Below are 19,476 nucleotides of genomic sequence, written 5' to 3'. Positions count from 1 at the left end.
GCCTGGCTCCAGGATGAGATACATAACAGACTTGAAACATGGCCTCACACCTAAAATACATTGTCTGACCTGAGGTGTCACCTTTATGCTGATAAAACCTGAATTTAACTTGGGGAAGGGATTTACATATTAATCAATCGAAACCTGCATCGCAATTCTAACTGATTAAAAACGTAAAGTCCTTTAGGATTTTACAATACATTTGCATAAGTTGTATGACTCTTTGATCCTTCATTACAAATTTTGTGTCCGATGTATTCTCTCTCACTAGCTGCCTAAGGAAGGTTTGGGAGGTTTCAAAAGCTTGCGGTTTCAAATAAACCTGTTGGATTATAACCGGTGTCATGTGATTTTTGACTTTGTCCACTCAAGTCCAACACCGGCTCCTCTATATCATGTAATTAAAGGATAACCTAGTGCCAGGATACCAACCTCCGTGCAGTTATTTTAGAAGCAATAATGGAAGGAATGGGATTTGCAAAGTCCATGTAAAAAATAAATAAGTATTAAATTGGTAGTTTACAAAAAAAAATGGAGCAGCTAAACATTCAAAGATTGAATATGTTAGAGAATACAGATTTAATTAGGGTAAATATTTTGTTCAAGGCTCATGCAACTCTTTTAAAAACTAGGATAGTGTAGAATTCAGAAGTTAGCTACTATTTCATTTTTTTTTAAAAGTAGTTCAGAGCCAAACGATGGGACATTAAGCTCAACAGCCACAAGAGGTTAAGTATCAAATGCTGGTGTGAAGGAAGCCCTTTGAGCACATTTTAGACAAATAAAGGTAATAAATTAAAGTCAAGATTGATGTATAGAAAGCAAGTAATTCTGCATTATAAAAAAGGATAACATTTAAAGGGAATATAAAAACAAAGGAACTGGAGGTATACATGCATAAATCATTGAAAGGTGATAGGACAGTTTGAGAAAGCAGTTAATGAAGTATGCAGCATTTTGGGCTTTATAATTAAAGTAAAGCACAAGCCTCGTGATAAACTCGAAACACTGTTTTGACCTCAATTTGAGTTTCCCTGAGGCATCACATTTTAGAAAGGATGTAAATGTCTTAGAGATATTGCAGAAAAGGTTCATGAGAATGATTGAATCGCTACATGAATAGATTGGAGAAGCTGAGGTTGTTCTCCTTACAGAATAGGAAATTAAGAGGAAATATTGTTACACATGTTCAAAGTAATGATGGATCTGAGAAGGAGCAGATAGGGTGAAAGTATTGCCATTGGTAGACAAGTTGAAAGCCACAGACTTGGTGGTTAGCAAAATAAGCAATGGCAAGAGGAGAAAAATCATTTTCTGCAGTGAGTGGACATGATCCGGAATTAACAACCAGGGAAGGTGAAGGAGGCAGATTCAAACATGGTTTTCAAAATAGAGTTGGATAATTGAGAAAGCAAATTGTGGGGCAAAAAAGAAAAGACAAAGGAATGGGCACAGTTGAATTGGGCTTGTCCAGACTTGGCAGAAACATGATGGGCTGAATGTCTACCTTCAGTGCTGTAAACATTCTATGGTTCCCTTTTTTAATCAAAATCGTCAGCTGCAAGGGTCTAATGCTCATTTCCACCCATTATGAGATATGCTTTTATGTAAAACATGTAAACATTACTTAACCATAATTCAGAATGAACACGCAGGTCGATCTGATATCAAAATAAGAGAACCTGTTGACAAGCAGACATGGAAAGTTATAACTCTGTCCTGATATAGTATACACTTAAGATTACTCATCATTTCAATGCATCTTCACATCACAACACAACTTAGGTAAGATTTGCATCTCACTCCTGTATTCTGCTCTCAGCTCTCTTGCTGTTGTTAAAGGTTGCTGATGTGGAATCGAGGACCTTATATTTAAATGAGACTGAAGGGAGCAGAAGACAGAACTTCTGGATCGAACACCTCATGGCATGTTTTTTTCCAGTCACCTACTGAAATTAGCCACAGGACATGGTTCCCACCTGATAGGGACAGCAAGTAATAACAGGGATTGGATGTTGACAGAGAGCCAGAGGTCATGATAGAGATGGAAAATATTAAAGACTTTGTTCGGTGTGAGGTTAGTGATATTGGCTGTGCAACACATTAATTTTACAATGTTCTGAAAACAACAAGGCAAGACAAGACCAGCAGCAAAAGGATGGCTACATTTTTGAAAAAGCTTAAAGTAGCTCTTAACATAATAGTCCGATTCCATGTAACAGTCAGAGCAAATCAGTGACCACTTCCACTCTAAGGGGTAAGTGTCATACTCTTCTCTCTCTGCTACTTCACATTCTCTCTCTGCTACTGGACACACCTCCCACCTAAGCTCATGCTCTACCACTCCCACTATTCCATACAGCATCATCACTTGCACCAAACTTCACATACCAATAACCCTGAGGGCCTCTGCACTTCCTATTCACTTGCTCAGGACATATGTTCACTTTTCAACCACGTAGCCAACATCAATAGCCATGCTACCCACTTTCAACTCCCCATTACAGGAGAAAACACTGATAACAGGGTAGAAAGAGCCAGAATAGATGCAGGGGTGCTCAATATCAGGTCCCTCATCCACTATGAGTAAACAGCTCTGCCCTGCAAAGGAGGGGACTGGGACCATAGCTGACACTCCTTGGTGGGAATGCCTAGTTTAAACGTTTGGGAGCACAAGTCATTGTGACAGCTCTACAACTGGATGAGAAAGAAATGGCCCAGGCAACAGGCAATCGGACGCCTGACAGAGATCAGGTACCTACTCAGACCCAGGCAGGAGAGAAACCTGTAGTGTCAGCAATTAGAAACTTTATCCACATGAACAGGTAGGTACAGGAGCAATGTGAGAGGCAATGGGCCTCCTAGCCCAGAGACTGTAGCAGTGCAGCTACAATTATATGGACCAGACTGCTTCTATGATAGCAGGGAGACAGGGAATCTGGCATTCATTCCCATGTACCACTTTTTCACAAGGAAATGTCAGGAGGTTGCCAGCTAGAGGAAGAGCCACACAAAAACCCCTTCCATGTCTCCTCTTAGAACTGTCTAGAAATGGCCAGACCCTACATCTCCATCTTGCCTGGTCCCCTCCATCCACTGGTAGTTCAAGCTGATCATTGTGCCTGAGCAGTCCAAAGAAAAACATCCTAAGGACCAGACCAAACCTTCCAGGCCAAAAGCCTCCACTGATAAGCACCCAGCTATGGAACCTGGGACAACAATGAGACACAATAGGGAAAAAAAAATCCTTTTGAAGACACTTGGGTGGCTTTGCATGTATGTAAAATCTCATGTTTGCATAAATGTTCATGGTTTTACAATGTATCTGTTTGTCTGAATGTCTGTGTAACTCAAAATGCAAACCATCCCACCTTGATACCTAACTTCATGCCCATACTGAATGTACCACAGATCCACGCCTACACTGAGAGCCTCCTGCAGTGGAAGCAAGGTGAACAAGGCATGTCCTCGGGCATGGGTTTTTCTGGTTGTGTTGCTCTTTATGGACAAACATCTCTATTATTTCCCTGACCTCTCCGAACAAATGTGATGTGAATGAGCAGCCAGCAATATCTTTGAGGCAGGGAATTGTAGAGCCTATAGGGAGCCAGTGGATTAAGGTTACCTGAGATTGGGGTCCCTGTTGGTCTGTGTCCTTCCTTGCCTCGAAGGGCCACACTGATCCTTCACCAATTTTTTTTTTATGTAACATTGTTTCAATTTCCACCACCATAGCAGGTGACAGTGAATGTACTTTGGGCAATAAATTCCAATCTCTGCCTCCATGTGTGTGCTGTCTGGTAGAATAACCTTGACTTTCCTGATGCTTGCCATTCCAATTATTGCTCCCGTGCTAATTTTTTCGTTCTGGGCTTGCCAGTATTTCAATAAGTTCAACACAAAATATCCCCCATGTCTGACAATGCTTTATTTTATTGAAACTACGTGAACAGTACAAAGAATACTAATAAAATTACTTACAGGAACATCATCACTAAAATCTATTGCATCCAAATCCAAATACTCAGGAGTATCCATTGTTCATCCAAGCACATTTTGGGCAATTGCTTGCCAAGTACAATATTCCTAGAAATACAAAAATACATCATGAAACATAATTACAGATACACGAGTAATCTTTTCACTTTCAAAGATTTCATGCCACGTAAAAATACAATTATACTTGAACAAACTTACAAGCAAGAAATAGGAGACAACCCAAAAGCTTCTTCTACAAAGAAGAATTCCAAAATAATTTAAGAGATAATGATCAAGGTTTGGTGAAGGTTTGTAGCTCAGGTTGAAGTTTAGGGTGTAGGTTTGCTCGCTGAGCTGTAGGTTTGATATCCAGACGTTTCAGTAGCTGGCTAGGTAACATCATCAGTGGCGACCTCCAAGTGAAGCGAAGCTGTTGTCTCCTGCTTTCTATTTACATCTTTCTCCTGGATGGGGTTCCTGGGGTTTGTGGTGATGTCATTTCCTGTTCGTTTTCTGTGGGGTTGATAGATGGCATCTAGATCTATGTGTTTGTTTATGGCATTGTGGTTGGAGTGCCAGGCCTCTAGGAATTCTCTGGCATGTCTTTGCTTAGCCTGTCCCAGGATAGATGTGTTGTCCCAGTCGAAATGGTGGTATAAATAGAAAGCAGGAGACAACAGCTTCGCTTCACTTGGAAGTCGCCACTGATGATGTTACCTAGCCAGGTAATGAAATGTCTGGATATCAAACCTACAGCTCAGCGAGCAAACCTATACCTTAGATAATGATCAGCCAAGGCACAAACAACTTTCCTGTTCTCCAAAACAGTGCAACTGGATACTTCATGGACGAGCAGATAGGGTTTCACATCCCTTCTAATGACATAGCTCTTATACGCAACAGATGTGCAATGTTACTTTTAAAAAATCGCTATAAACCTAACTCAAGAAGGCAAACCCAACTTATACTTAGAAACAATGTTTCTCCTTTAGAAAACAAACTCTTACTTAAAATCTTATAATCATAATGTGAATAATTAGTAAACACCTAAATCAATGATATGTTAAGTTATAAAATATTTCACACTGACACAGCACTTTGCCATTCTAACACAAAGCATTATAATGCAGCACAGAAAACTGCAGGAAGCCAGTCAGACCTTCAAGCTTCTTCCTATATTCAATAAAGATGATCATGTCCAAAGCCCAACCATCTGCAGCTACTTCATCAATGACATTCCCTTCTTCATAAGGTCAGAAGTGGGGATGTTCAGGGGCATTCACTATGACTCAAATACTAAAGCCCCTTGACCTTCAATTGAATTTCCCCACTATTGATTTCCTGCACCATTGACCAGAAACTGAACTGAACTAGCTACATAAATACAGTGGCTACTTGAGCTGGTCAGAGGCTAGGAATCCTGCAGTGAAAAACTCACCTCCTGACTCCCCAAAGCCTGTCCATCATCTGCAAGGCAAAAAAAAAGGAATATGATGGAATACACCCCGTTCTTGCCTGGATGAAGCTCCACCAACATTCAAAAACCTTGACACTATCCAGACCAAAACAACAAATGTGGTTGGGACCACACTCACAAACACCCACTCCCTCCAGCAGTGACACTCAGTAGCAGCAGTAAGTACCAATTGCAAGATGCACAGCAAAAATTCCACCAAATATCTTGAACCACCCCTTACCAAACCCATGATCACTTCAATCTAGGACAAGGGCAGTAGATACAGGTACATGGAGATCCTAACACCTCCAAGTCCCGCTCCAAGCTACTCACCATCCTTCAATGTTTTTGATTCAAAATCTGTGTTTCAATACGTTATCCTGATCCTGAAGCTATGGTCTCTCACTCTAGATTGCTCCGCAAGAGGAAATATCCTTGATACATCTACTTTGTCAATCCCCTTTAGCATCTCAATTAGATCTCCTCACATTTGTCTGTGGTACGTGTATGGAATGAGCTGCCAGTAGCAACATTTAAAAGGCATCTGGATGGGTATATGAATAGGAAGGGTTTGGAGGGACATGGGCCGGGTGCTGGCAGATGGAACTAGATTGGGATATCTGGTCAGCATGGAGGAGTTGGATTGAAGGGTCTGTTTCCGTGCTGTACATCGCTATGACTCTATGACTCTACCTCCAGAGAGTAGAGTTCTAAATAAACTGATCAAGTTCTCTTCATAAGACAAATCCCTCATTTCTGGAATCAACCTAGTATAATGTCCCCTGTGAATTGCCTCCGATAAATGACATCCCTCCTGAAACAAAACTCTACACAATACTCTAGATATGGTCTCACTAATGCCTTATGCAATTGCCCCAAAATTTTCCTACATTTATACTCCATACCTTTGGAATGTAATGCCAAAATTCCATTTGCCTTATCACCTGCTTACCTGCATAGGAATTTCCTGCACATCATGTATGAGGGCACCCGGATCCTTCTGCCCTGAAGCAAAGTTTCTCTCTGTTTAGATAACTTGCTGCCTTTCTATTCTTCCAACCAAAATAGAAAACTTCACACTCATTTACATTAAATCCAATTGGCCAAAATTTGGCCCATTCACCGAACCTATCCATATCCATTTCTAAATTTTTTACTACTTTTCTGCAACTTACTCTTCCAATTCGTTTGGTGCAATCTGAAAATTGAGCTAGAGTACTTTCCAGCCCTTCATCCAACTCATTACATTAGTATAGATTGTAAATAGTTGGAGCCTGAGGACTGAACCATATGGCACCCCGCCAGTTACACCTTGCCATTCAGAAAAAGACCCATTTATTGCAACTTGCTGTGTTGTTGGCTCCCCAATCCTCTATCCAAGCAAATAAGTTACTTCCAAACCCTCGTGTATAACTTCTTGTGTAGCACCTGACTCAACCATACTTCCATGTAGAGCATTCAATACCCGAACTACTCACTGATCAAAAAGTTTTGTTCACTCATCACCGTTGCTTCTTTTTCATATCACTTTTAAGTTATACACTCTCAACATTCTTGTTCCTTTTATGAACAGGAATAGCTTCTCCCTAACTCCTCTATCTAGGCCGCACATGATTTTAATAACCTCTATCAAACCTCCTATCAGCCTTCTTCACCCTAAGGAGAACAGTCCCAACTTCTTCAAACTATCCTCATAACTGAAGAGATCAATAGATTTGAACAGTACTCTTAGAAGATGGCAGCAATTGGTTGCCATACAATTAATATTAATATACATATTAATGGCTAATTTCATGCTATATTGAATAAAGGTGAATTTAAAAGAATCCCAGTAATTTATTTTCAAGTATTTAATATTCTGCTTGAAATGTATGCGACTGATTAACTTGGAGAGACCAGTGTTTAACATTTCACTGTTTCACTAATGTTTTTTAAACTTGCTGCTGTCTTAATTGTAGTCAAACATTTCCACTGAATTTCCTCCAGCTGGGACCATTTTGTGCTTACCAAAACACCGACCGCAAATAAGGCAGTGTGCAAGCAGAAAGACAGCAAAATATTGCAGCCCATGAAATTAAAACATAAATGTTCTTGGACTAATGCTAAGTTTTATTTTCAACAAACTAAATATGAACTTGAGATTTTTTTAGCAATCATTTTAGAAATAACCAATTATCTACAAAAGGAGCTGCACTCAAACACAGAACAAGTTATTCGTCAAATGCTTTTTCATGTACGTCTACTTCAAAATAACCTTCACAAAATTTCAAACTTTCCAAGATTGGAAGTTCTCTCTTTTTTTCCTTATTCGTAAGATATCTTCTCATTATATATCTAAGAAAGGGGCTTGGTAATTTGAAATTAAACTGCAAAAAATAACTGAAAATCTGGCTTTTCCTCTTTTCCCTTGCTCATTACAAAAATGGAAATGAGATCTAAATATTGTGATGCTGAATTCCACATCTCCACCTAACGGGAATACTAATGAATGAGGCAAAAGAGAAAGGTGAAAATATTTTTCAGACTGCAAACATCCTTGCGACGATCATCATTTGATAATTCCCACTCTAGCACTGCCAAACGCCAGAAAAAAACTACATCTTGTTGAATTAGGTGCAAATCAGTTTTTAAAATGCACACCAACTCTATAATTACTGCTAAGTGCCCTTACTGGCCCTGAAAAGCTAACTTCATATTTACGGGATTTTCAATTTATCCACAATAATAAAACAAAAATCCACATTTTTAAAACAATAAGAGAAGTGAATTAATTCAAGTATTGTGTTTGAAAATTTAAATTTATTTGGGCACCCCTGTACCTATTTGTTGACCTAATTTTACAGTGCACCAAGACATCTAGATTTAAATAGCCATGGTGAAAGGGAGATTCCCACCAGAGATTACAAGGATTTTCTTTGTCACTGACTACAAAATCCAGGCCTGTGTTTCATTAATGTTTATGCCATTTATAGACAACATGATTCATATGTTCAGCAACAGAACTGCTTTGACAAAAACTGCAGTGGAGTGTGTATTCTCAAAAATTTAGTTTAATTCCAACAATGAGACAAGTTGCAACAAAAATAGCAGGTTAACGTTAGCTTGGGTTGAAATAACCTGGTTTCACGTTCACTCAGCATAGTCTTGTCTATCATCTTCTAAATTAATTTATAATTTTGAAATATTAACAAGGATATACCCAGGAATCATATTTGGCATCACTAATCAAATTAAGAGTATACAATACATAATAATTTGGAAGGGCAATTTAATATTAGTTTTTTTAATGAAATTTATGATCTTCAGAATAATGGCAAAGAATCATTTCTCATCCATGCCTATATGAGCTGATATAAGACTCATTCAGCTACTGCTCCATGAGAGTTGGATACAAATTTGCAAGAGTCTGATAGTAATCGTGAAAGCATGTATCTGCATCAAGATGGTGGAAGGAAAGTTGGCTCAATCATACACATTAGGTTAGTCTCAAATTTCATTTCTGGTTTCTGCTAAGTTTGCAGGAACTAAGGTATCTTTCTCCTAATTACCATTCATTCTCCTGTACTGAAAATGCATATGGAGGGGAAATCAAGGACAGATCATATGTGGTTGCAAGGCTCCATTCACAGCAAAATTTAGACCATTTGGCTATTAGATTAGATGGGATTGAGATTCATAAGGAGGTGGTATTAGCAATTCTGGAAAGTGTGAAAGTAGATAAATCCCCTGGGCCAGAATCCCCTAGGATTCTCTGGGAAGCTAGGGAGGAGATTGCAGAGTCTTTGACTTTGATCTTTATGTCATCATTATCTACAGGAATACTGCCATAAGACTGGAGGATAGCAAATGTTGTCCGCTTGTTCAAGAAGGGGAGTAGAAACAACCCTGGTAATTATAGACCAATGAGCCTTACCTCGGTTGTGGATAAAGTGTTGGAAAGGATTATAAGAGATAGGATTTATAATCATCTAGAAATGGTTAATTTGATTAGGGATAGTCAACATGGTTTTGTGAAAGGTAGGTCATGGCTCACAAACCTTATTAAGTTCTTTGAGAAGGTGACCAAACTAGTGGATTAGGGTAAAGTAGTTGATGTGGTGTATCTGGATTTCAGTAAAGCATTTGATAAGGTTCCCCATCGTAGGCTGTTGCAGAAAATACAAAGGTATAGAATTGAGGGTGATTTAGTGGTCTGGATCAGAAATTGGCTAGTTGTAAGAAGACAGAGGGTGGTGGTTGATGGGAAATGTTCATCCTGGAGTTCAGTTATTAGTGGAGTACCACAAGGATCTCTTCTGGGGCCACTGCTGTTTGTCATTTTTATAAATAACTTGGATGAGGGCGTAGAAGGATGGTTAGTAAATTTGTGGATGACATGAAGGTCGGTGGAGTTGTGGACAGTGCAGAAGGATGTTACAGGTTACAGAGGTACACAGATAAGATGCAGAGTTGGCCTGAGAGGTAGCAAATGGAGTTTAATGTGGAAAAGTGTGAGGTGATTCACTTTGGAAGGAGTAGCAGGAATACAGAGTACTGGGCTATTGGCAAGATTTTTGGTAGTGTAGATGAGCAGAAAGATCTTGGTGTCAATGTGCAGAGATCCCTGTAAGTTGCCACCCAGGTTGATAGGGTTGTTAAGAAGGCATACAGTGTGTTAGCCTTTATTGGTAGAGGGATTGAGTTTTGGAGCCATGAGGTCATGTTGCAGCTGTACAAAGCTCTGGTGCAGCCACACTTGGGAGTATTGCATACAGTTCTGATCGCCGCATTATAGGAAGGACATGGAAGCATTGGAAAGGTTGCAGAGAAGATTTACTAGGATGTTGCCTCATATGGACGGAAGGTCTTATAAGGAAAGGCTTAGGACTTGAGACTGTTTTCAAAAGAGAATAGAAGGTTGAGATGTGACTTAATAGAAGTATATAAGATGATCAGAAGATTGGATTTGATCAGAAGATTGAAGTGAGAGCCTTTTTCCTTCGATGGTGATGACTAGCATGAGGGGACATAGCTTTAAATTGAGGGGTGATAGATATAGACAGATGTCAGACATATGTTCTTTACTCAGCAAGTAGTAAGGGCATGGAATGCCCTGGCTGTGATAGTAGTAGACCTTCCAACTTTAAGGGCATTTAAATGGTCATTGGATATACATATGAATAATAATGGAAGAGTGTAGGTTAGATGGGCTTCAGATTGGTTTCACAGGTCAGCACAACATTGAGGGCTGAAGGGCCTGTACTGCGCTGTAATGTTCTATGTTCTATACTTGCATAAATAATAGCAATAACAGTATGGCACAGATTAATCCTCATAAAATTTTCTGTCAGCAACATATAAATCTGAAGTGGTAAGGGAAAAGAGAGAAGTTAAAAATAACTGTAAAAATGAATAACCAAAATATGCAAGCTTACCCAATAAAAATGTAACCACTTGAAGTTTTAACAGACTTGCTTAATTTGTTTCGGCATCCTGCTGATTCCAGAAAACTGCTGAAAGTACACATGTGACTAAGCTAAAATTTCTATATTTTTGCTTAAATGCAACTGATAGCATTTTGCTTTGTATTGGAGGTAGCAGATCCAAGATTGGCATTTTGGATAAGTACATTGTTTTATGATGACAGTCTGAGTAAATTGAGCCAAACGTCTCCAGATATTAGTTAAAAAAAATCACCTCATTGAAGAATGCAAGATTCTGCAGAAGTTTGACAAGGTAGACAAGAAAGTTATTTCCCCTGGCTAGTGAATGCAAAACACAGGAACACAATCTCAGAACAAGGGGTCAATCATTCAGGTTTGAGTACAGAGGTTTCTACTCTTAAAATGTTGTAAAGCTTTGAAATTCTCTGCAGTTTTTCACCACATCGTAGTTTAACTACCAGCCCTTCATGAGAGACTTTTGTCAAATGCCTGATAGAAGTATTGGTACAATGTCATCATTCCTGATGTGAAACAAGATGCTCAAATTCAGAGAAGTTAGTCAGGGCTGACCTTTCTTTGCTAGACCGGCAATTGTAAGCCACTTTACTTCCACTGGCTCAGTGTAAATTAACTTAAAATAACAAAGGGAGTCAGATAGATCTTTGATGCATTCTTGCCCAATCCCTATGCTCAAACATGGGCATTTACTGCTTTATTGAATACCTTCATGCTGTTCACAAGTGCAACCCCAAGTTCTTTGCATTACCATTTCAACTCTCCATTGCACTTTCTGCACTGTTGCAATTAAGCTTGAGGAATATCTTATTTTTTCAGCTAAGCATTGTGTAACTGACTGCTTTGAACACAAACTTTTCTGAACAGATTTTAAGACTAACCCCACTTTTCCTTCAGTGGGAAAAGCTGGCAAAGTGAGATGAGGGTTCTGGTATTTCTGGCAATTAGGAGGACAAATGAGCACATTAGAAGTTGTTTTAGCAGACATGGGTAGAAAAGAATTAATATGCTGTAGTGATTGGAACCAGGTGGATCTTACTGACTGTGAGATCCTTGATTGGTGTTATTAACCTGGGCCAATCAGGGAGCCTTGACTGACCAATCTAACCAGAAGAATCTCCTCAGTTCAGGTGACTGACACACACAGCCAGTGTGTATTGCAATTATTTTTGGGGAATCTGACTCCTGAACTAGCTGATCTACACATCCAGTTCATTACTCGTATTCCTTTATTTTGACAACTGATTTCTGAACTGGCTGATCTTCACAGCCAATGTGCTACAGGTGTATTTCAGTTCTCATTAGTGAACTGTTGTTTGACTGGCTGGTTACAGCCTGTGTTTTACTTTTCTTGTTATATTTTGTAAAAAACACTATATAGATTTTGTGGCAGGGCTTAACCATTGCAGTCTTTTTTTTTGCAAATGTTTTCACTTTTTTTTGGTGTTTGGACTGAGCTGCTGTGAGAAAATGCACCTTTCCAGATGAACAGTTTCTCTGAAGATAGGCCTGTGTAAAGACTGAACACCTGTGTGAGTGCTGGAAGTGAGCATTTGCTGCATGTTGGAGTGGACCATCCCCTGTGAGTTAACTGCACATTTTATAAAGAACTGTATTCCTGTGAGTGGGCCTGGTCCTCTGTGGTAAAAACAATGACTGCAGATGCTGGAAACCAGATTCTGGATTAGTTGTGCTGAAAGAGCACAGCAGTTCAGGCAGCATCCAAGTAGCTTCGAAATTGACGTTTCATTCCTGATGAAGGGCTTTTGCCTGAAACGTCGATTTTGAAGCTACTTGGATGCTGCCTGAACTGCTGTGCTCTTCCAGCACCACTGGTCCTCTGTGGATAGATCAGTGCTCCATGGAAACTCAACACCTGTGTGCTGTAGGGTGTGCATTTGCTGCCTTAAGGAGTGCACTTTCCACTAGAGTTGACTCTGCCTTTGGTTTTGGGCTCTGTTTTTGGCATACTGGAGTGGTCTCTATTTCTGACCATACCCTTTGTATACTGGGAGTGGACTCTGATCCTGGGAATGGACTCTACATTCTGAACACAGCTGTTTATGATAATGGACTCTGTGTACCAGAGGGATTCTGTTTGTTGGTAACTGACTTGTTGGTTTTATCACCTGCACTGTCTCGTGTGTCCCGAGGTCTGGCAGGCTTTACTGTGAGCTGGGAGGCTCAAATGTCGTCTTGAAAGCTGTTACCCTGAGAGCCAGAGGGTAGATAGGCCATCCTGTGAACTTGAAGATTGGTAGGCAACCCCGGTGCTGGTCGCCCCAAGAGCCGGAAGGTGGGTAGGTCGTTCTGAGTGCTGTCATCCCAAGAGGGTAATCTGGACAGACTGTCCTAGAGGTGGCTGGAAGGTGTGTCAAAGCAGCGGAGAGCCAGGTGTGTAGTGGCAGGCTGAGATCCGGAAGGCTTATGGGCTGCCCTGCATGCTGTCGTCCCAGGGGACGGGCTGTTCTAGAGATGGCAGGAAGTTGAGTCAGGGCAGTAAATGGGCCAGATGGCGTGTCGGGGTGGTCGAGAGCCAGATGGTATGTAGGGGCGTAATGAGAGCCAGAAGGTGGGAAGTCCATCCCTCAGTGCTATCACCCAGGGAAGGTAACGGGGCAGGCTGTCCTCGAAGTGGCCAGAAGGGCGGTTAGGGAAGCCAGAAGGTGGGTAGGTTGTCCTGATCGCTGATGTCTAGGGAGTCCTGTGGGGAAACAGGACTAGCTGTTCTAGAGGTGGCCGGAAGGTGTGTCAGGGCAGACCGAGAGCCGGAAGGCGCATAGGGGTAGGCTGTCTTTGAGTGGCCAGAAGGTGGGAGAGACAGGTGGTTTGCTGGGTTGCCAGGGGTGTCTGAGATGTATGCACTGTTTTATTGTTCGGTTTATCAGACTGTTTGTATGTGATTGCATCTACTATTTCTTTCTTGATATGATAAGGTGGGATTTGAGGTGAATGGTTGTACAGTGGGGTTTGGGGGTCTGGCTTTGCTGACGCTTTCCCCTGTAAATTGCTGTTACTTGTAAACTGCTGTTCATTGTTAACTGGTAACTTATACCAGTTAATAAAATTTTTAAAACTAACCAGGAGAGTCTCCTCAGTTCAGGTGATTGACTCCAAGCTGGATGGCCACACAGCCAGCATATACTGCAGTTGGTTTTTGTTTTTTGGGGAACCTGACTCCTGAACTGGCTAATCTACACATCCAGTTTGTTGCTGGTTTTTTTTTTGAGGACAGGTTTCTGAACTGCCTGATCTTCACAGTCAATGTGTTACAGGTGTATTTCAGTTTTTATTAAGGAACTGTTGTTTTGCTGGTTACAGCCTGTGTTTTACTTTTTCGTTTTATTTTGAGAAAAGGACTATACTGATTTTGTGGCAGGGATTAGCCATTGCACTCCAGTTTTTTTTTGTGTCTGCACTTTCTTTTTTGCATGTGTTTTCACTTTTTGGTGTTTGGACTGAGTCCCTGTGAGTCAATTGCACCTTTCCAGATGAACTCTTCCTCTGAAGATAGGCCAGGCCCCCTGTAGGTGGACCAGGTCTCTGTAAAGACTGGACACGGGTGGATGCTGGAAGGTGAGCATTTGCTGCCTGTTGGAGTGGACTTTGCGTGTTGGAGTGGACTCTGCCTGGGTGCTGGAAACTCTATTGTGAGAATTTTGTTATAGTATGTGGGTTTAGTAATTGATTGTATTTGGTTGCGGGCTAGAAAGTCTTGGAGAAGCCAGGAACTGGAGAGTCGACGAGTGGCCTGGGGGAAAGCAGGCTCTGGTGGAGATGGGGAGGGTCTGTTAGTATGCAGGGTGGTCGGGGGCCAGGCAGCTGACAGCCTGCCCGTAGGAAAGCTGGTCAGGAGAGGAGCAGCCATTAGCAAGCTGGCTGGGGGCCAGAGGATTGATGACTGGCCTGGAGGAAAATGGGCCAGGTGTGGCCTGTCAGTACCGGGGCAGGGGGGTTCTGGTAGGGCCAGGCAACTGATAGCATACTTGCAGGAAAGCCGGTATAGGGCAGGCTGGTCAGTACGCAGGGAGGCTGAGTCAGGTGGCCGAAAGCATCCTGTAGGAAGGCTGACTGGGAGAGGATCAGTCAGTCTGTGGTGGGGGGGCTGAGAGCCCGACAGCCAATGGCCAACCTGTAGGAATGCTGGTCAGTCAGTATGTGGGGTGGCCAGGTGCTGGAAGGCCGAATGTAGGAAAGCAGGTCTGGATGGTTTGGTCAGTATGAGGGTGACAGGGAGTCAGTGGCCAACAACTGTGCCGGAGGAAAGCAGGCTGGGGAGGGTCAGTCAGTAAACAGGGCAGCCAGAGATCAGACGGCCGACCACCAGCTCGTAGGAAAGCGGCCTGGGGTAGTCCACTCGGCACGCAGGGCAACTGGGAGCTGGGTGGTCGATGACCAGCCCAGAGGAGAGTGGGCCTGGGGAGAGTCAGTCAGGACACAGGGCGGCCAGAGACCAGAAGGTCGATGACTGTCCTGCAGGAAGGATAGCCAAGGACGGTCTGATCAGTACGTGGTATGGACCGGTGTCAGCTGTTGTTTTCTAAGCTATATTGGGTCTATGCTCTCTACACTGTTTCTCATTTGATTGGACTATCCCAGGGAAGTGGCTGGAAGGTGTGTAGAGGCACTCCACAGTCTGGGTACATCGGGGTGGGCAAGTGTCAGAAGGTACGTAGGGGTGGACCCAAAAGCCAGAAGTGGCATTGGGTGGATCGAGAGCCAGAAGGGACGTAGGGATGGTCTGCCTTTGAGTGGCTGGATGGAGGGAGGGCCAGGTGCGTTGCTGGGGGTTCTGTGTGCTATGCACTGTTTTTAATTGGATTGCACTTCTTGTTTGAGTGCACTACTGTTTTCTTTTTGGTGACTGAGTGTGGGATTTGAGGTTTGTCCTCATTCTCTGTTAACTGATTTAACTGGGTTTGGGGTTTGGCCTTGCTGCCCATTCCCTTGTAAATAGTGTTTTTTTTGTGAACTGTTGCTTTTTGCTTATTGTTAACTGTTTTGTATTTTGTACTGTTTCATCAAATAAAGGCAAAAAAATATAAGCAGGGCAGTGTGTCCTCACTTCAGGGACTGACTCTGAGCTGGCTGGCTACAGCCAGTGTAAACAAAATACATGCAGGAGATTAGAATCTCCTCAATTCAGGTGACTGACTCTGAGCTGGCTGGCTGGCCACACAGCCAGTGTACTGTTGTTGGCTTTTGTTTTTGGGGACCTGATCCCTGAACTGCAGTTTGTTACTAGTATTCCTTTTTTTTTTTTGAGGACTCATTCCTGAGCTGGCTGATCTACACTGTGTGCTATTGCTGTATTTCAGTTCTCATGAGGGAACTTGGTTGTAGCCTATGTGTTACTTTTTTTTTTGTGTTTTTGATTTGAGAAAAGGACTATGCTGATTTTGTGGCAGGGCTTATCCCTTACACTTTTTTTTTTAAGTACCTGCACTTTCTTCAAAATGTTTTCACTTTTTGGTGCTTTGGATTGAGCCCCTGTAAGTCAACTGCACCCTTCCAGACGAACTGTTTCTCTGGGCCTCTGAGTGGATCAGGTCTCTGTAAGGACTGTGAGTGCTGTGCAGTGAGCACTTGCTGCATACTGGAATGGACTCTACCTTCAGGAGTGGACTGAGCCCCTGTGAGTTACCTGCACACTTAAAATGAACTGTATTCCTGTGAGTGGATCTGGTCCTCTGTGAATGTACCAGGCCTCTGTGTGCTGTAGGGTGTGCATTTGCTGCCTTCAGGAGTGGATTCTGCACATTGGAGCGGACTCTGCCTGCAGGTTCTCTATTGTGAGAATTTTGTAAACTATGTGGGTCTTGTAATTTAATTGTGTTAGGGATTTTTGCATGTGTACTTGGATGGTTGGAGGTTAGAAGTTTGGCTGGGGACTGCGGGGGGGGGGAGAAAGGAGAATCAACAGTGCACTCGGGGGCCGGGTGGCCAATAACTGACCCGGAGAGATGCAGGCTGGAGTGGGCTAGTCAGTATATAGAGAGGCCGGGAGCTGGACGGTCAATGAAAAGCCTGAGGAAAAATGGGCTAAGGGGGAGGGGGGTCTGTTAGTATGCATGGTGGCTGGAGGCCAGGCAGCTGACAGTGTGCCCGTAGGAAAGCTGGTCCGGGGAAGGGCAGCTGGCTGTATGCGAGCTGGCTGGGGGCTGGAGGGTCGATGACTCCTCCTTGAGGAGAGTGGGCCAGGAGGGGCCTATCAATACGCGGGGCAAGGCTACAGAAACAATAATGTTGGGCAAGCTGGTCATTATGTGGGAAAGCTGAGCCAGGCGGCTGACAGCAGCCTGTAAGAAAGCTGGCCGGGGGAGGATTAGTCAGCATGCAGGGGGAGGCTGGGAGCTGGACTACAGAAGGGCACTAGAATGCTGGCCACGTGAAAGGGTCGGTCAGTACGTGGGGTGGCCAGATGCTGGAAGGCTGACAACCCGCCAGTAGGAAAGCAGGTTGGGGTGGTTTGGTTAGTACATATTGTAACCGGGAGACGGTGGCCGACTGTGCCGGAGGAAAGTGGGCTGGGGAGGGTCAGTCAGTATGCAGGGTGGCTGGAGACCAGAAGACTGACAACCTACTCATAGGAAAGCAGTTTGGGGTAGTCTGGTCAGTATGCACGATGACTGGGAGGAGGGTGGTCGACGACCAGCCCGGAGAAAAGCGGGCCTGGGGAGGGTGGGTCAGTATGCAGGGTGGCCAAAGACCGAAGGCCGACAACTATCCTGCAGGAAGGCTAGCCAAGGACTGTCTGATCAGTACATGGTGTGGACTGGTGTCAGGTGTGTGGGTTACCTGGGGACAGGATGATGTCAGAGTGAGTTGAGTTATGTAAACAGTAGTTTTTATTGTTGAATGTTGTTTCCAGCAAAACTGTTTGTAGACTGCTTTTCTTTGTGCCTGGGTGCAGGTGTAAAGTGTTTGTAATTGCATATTGTTGGCTTCTGCTTGCTATAAACTGTGTCCTTAGGGTCTGAAATTGACTTTTTTCCCCTGGATTTCTGTCCTTGTGGCCCCTATCGGAGTACAGTCACCTGTGTGAAAATTCCTCATATGCGTTATGTAGTGTTGGTTTGAGAGATTATGGTTCTATCGCTATTTCTCTTGTGTATTGTTACTAGTGTGTGTGAGACTATGAATAAAAGACATTAAACAGGGCAGTTAGAGAGTCCTTCAGGAACTAATTCCGAGCTGGCTGTGGACAGCCAGTGGAATGTGACATGTAAATAAAGGGTGACTTGGTGATGGGATACTGATATCTGTGGAATTATTTCAGTGGCGATGGGAGAAAACAGTGCATGCTTGAAGAACATTTGCTCACAACAGTCGTCTTTGAGTTGGGGTAACCACTTCCAGCATCATGCCATTATTTGGGAAGCTTGACTCATTCCATCCTGCCATGGAAGATTAGGTCCAAAATGTGGAAAGAATGTTATACTTTTACCAAGCAAATGACATGGGGCAGATGAAAAGTAACCAGTAATCCTTCTGATTGCTTGTGGACCTGCAGAATTTTCAATTATTAAAGGCTTAACTTTTCCAAAGGCATTAGACACTAATCATTCCAAGAGTTGATGGATTTGGTTAAGGAAGATTAGGACCCCAACACACCTCTAATTCTGAGACACTAGCAGATTATGCAGCTGTTCAAGAACCAGGGAAATCAGAATTGGGATTTTTGATGAGATTAAGACAACTGGCAGAGGCATGTGATTTTGGGTTAAACCTGATTGAGATGCTCAGAGGCTATTTGGTATGTGAAATTAATGATGCAAAAGTGCCTAATAGATGAAGCCCAACTAGACTTTGAAAAGGCACTACGACAACTGGCTTTATCATGAGAAAATGCAGCATGGGAGCTACATGGCATCCCAATAAAAGTGAACACACTCACCTGTCCAACTGAGCTTTGGAAACACCACTCCAGTGTAGGCAATCACAAAGCATCACGCACAGCATATCCTGAGTAGAGGAATGCTAGGCCAGCCCACAGCAAAACCTGATGACAAAGCTGAGCCTCGGTCAAATGGCTAAAGGTTATTCAGGATCTGGGCTGGGGGGGTGTGGCTTTGCTTGTCAAAGATAGTATTACAGCGGTGGAAAGGAAGATGGACGAAGATTTGCCATCTGAGGTAGTTTGGGTTGAGGTTAGGAATAGGAGAGGTGAGGTCACCCTGTTAGGAGTCTTTTACAGGCCTCCTAATAGTCCTAGAATCGTTGAAGAAAGGATTGCGAAGATGATTCAGGAGAAGAGTGATAGTAATAGGGTGATTGTTATGGGAGACTTTAACTTTCCTGATATTGATTGGGAAAGCTATAGCTCAAGTTCGTTAGATGGGTCAGTGTTTGTGCAATGTGTGCAGGAGAGTTTCCTGACACAATATGTAGATAAGCCAACAAGAGGTGAGGCCATACTGGATTTGGTTCTGGGTAACGAACCAGGCCAGGTATTAGAACTAGAGGTAGGTGAGCACTTTGGGGACAGTGACCACAATTCGGTGATTTTTACTCTAGTGATGGAGAGGGATAAGTGTGTACTACAGGGCAAGAGTTATAGCTGGGGGCAGGGAAATTATGATGCGTTGAGGCATGACTTAGGAT

The 19,476-nt window shown here is 42.8% G+C and overlaps 1 protein-coding gene across 8 annotated transcripts in view; it reads right to left on the bottom strand.

Moving 5' to 3' along the window:
• Positions 1 to 19,476, bottom strand: part of sncaip (synuclein, alpha interacting protein) — a 121,487-nt gene that overhangs the window by 70,617 nt on the left and 31,394 nt on the right. For 7 of the 8 annotated variants that reach the window (XM_072584356.1, XM_072584349.1, XM_072584342.1 and 4 more), the window contains exon 2: positions 3,982 to 4,086. In XM_072584356.1, coding sequence (XP_072440457.1) covers positions 3,982 to 4,038 — 57 coding nt within the window. In that variant the 5' untranslated portion in view covers positions 4,039 to 4,086. Of the gene's footprint in view, positions 1 to 1,632; positions 1,652 to 3,981; positions 4,087 to 19,476 lie in introns of those variants that run through there. The other variant, XM_072584386.1, reaches the window with a different exon arrangement.

This window comes from Chiloscyllium punctatum, chromosome 2, assembly GCF_047496795.1.
Source record: "Chiloscyllium punctatum isolate Juve2018m chromosome 2, sChiPun1.3, whole genome shotgun sequence".
NCBI classification, from domain to species: Eukaryota; Metazoa; Chordata; class Chondrichthyes; order Orectolobiformes; family Hemiscylliidae; genus Chiloscyllium; species Chiloscyllium punctatum.
This window is presented reverse-complemented; position numbering and strand designations above follow the sequence as displayed.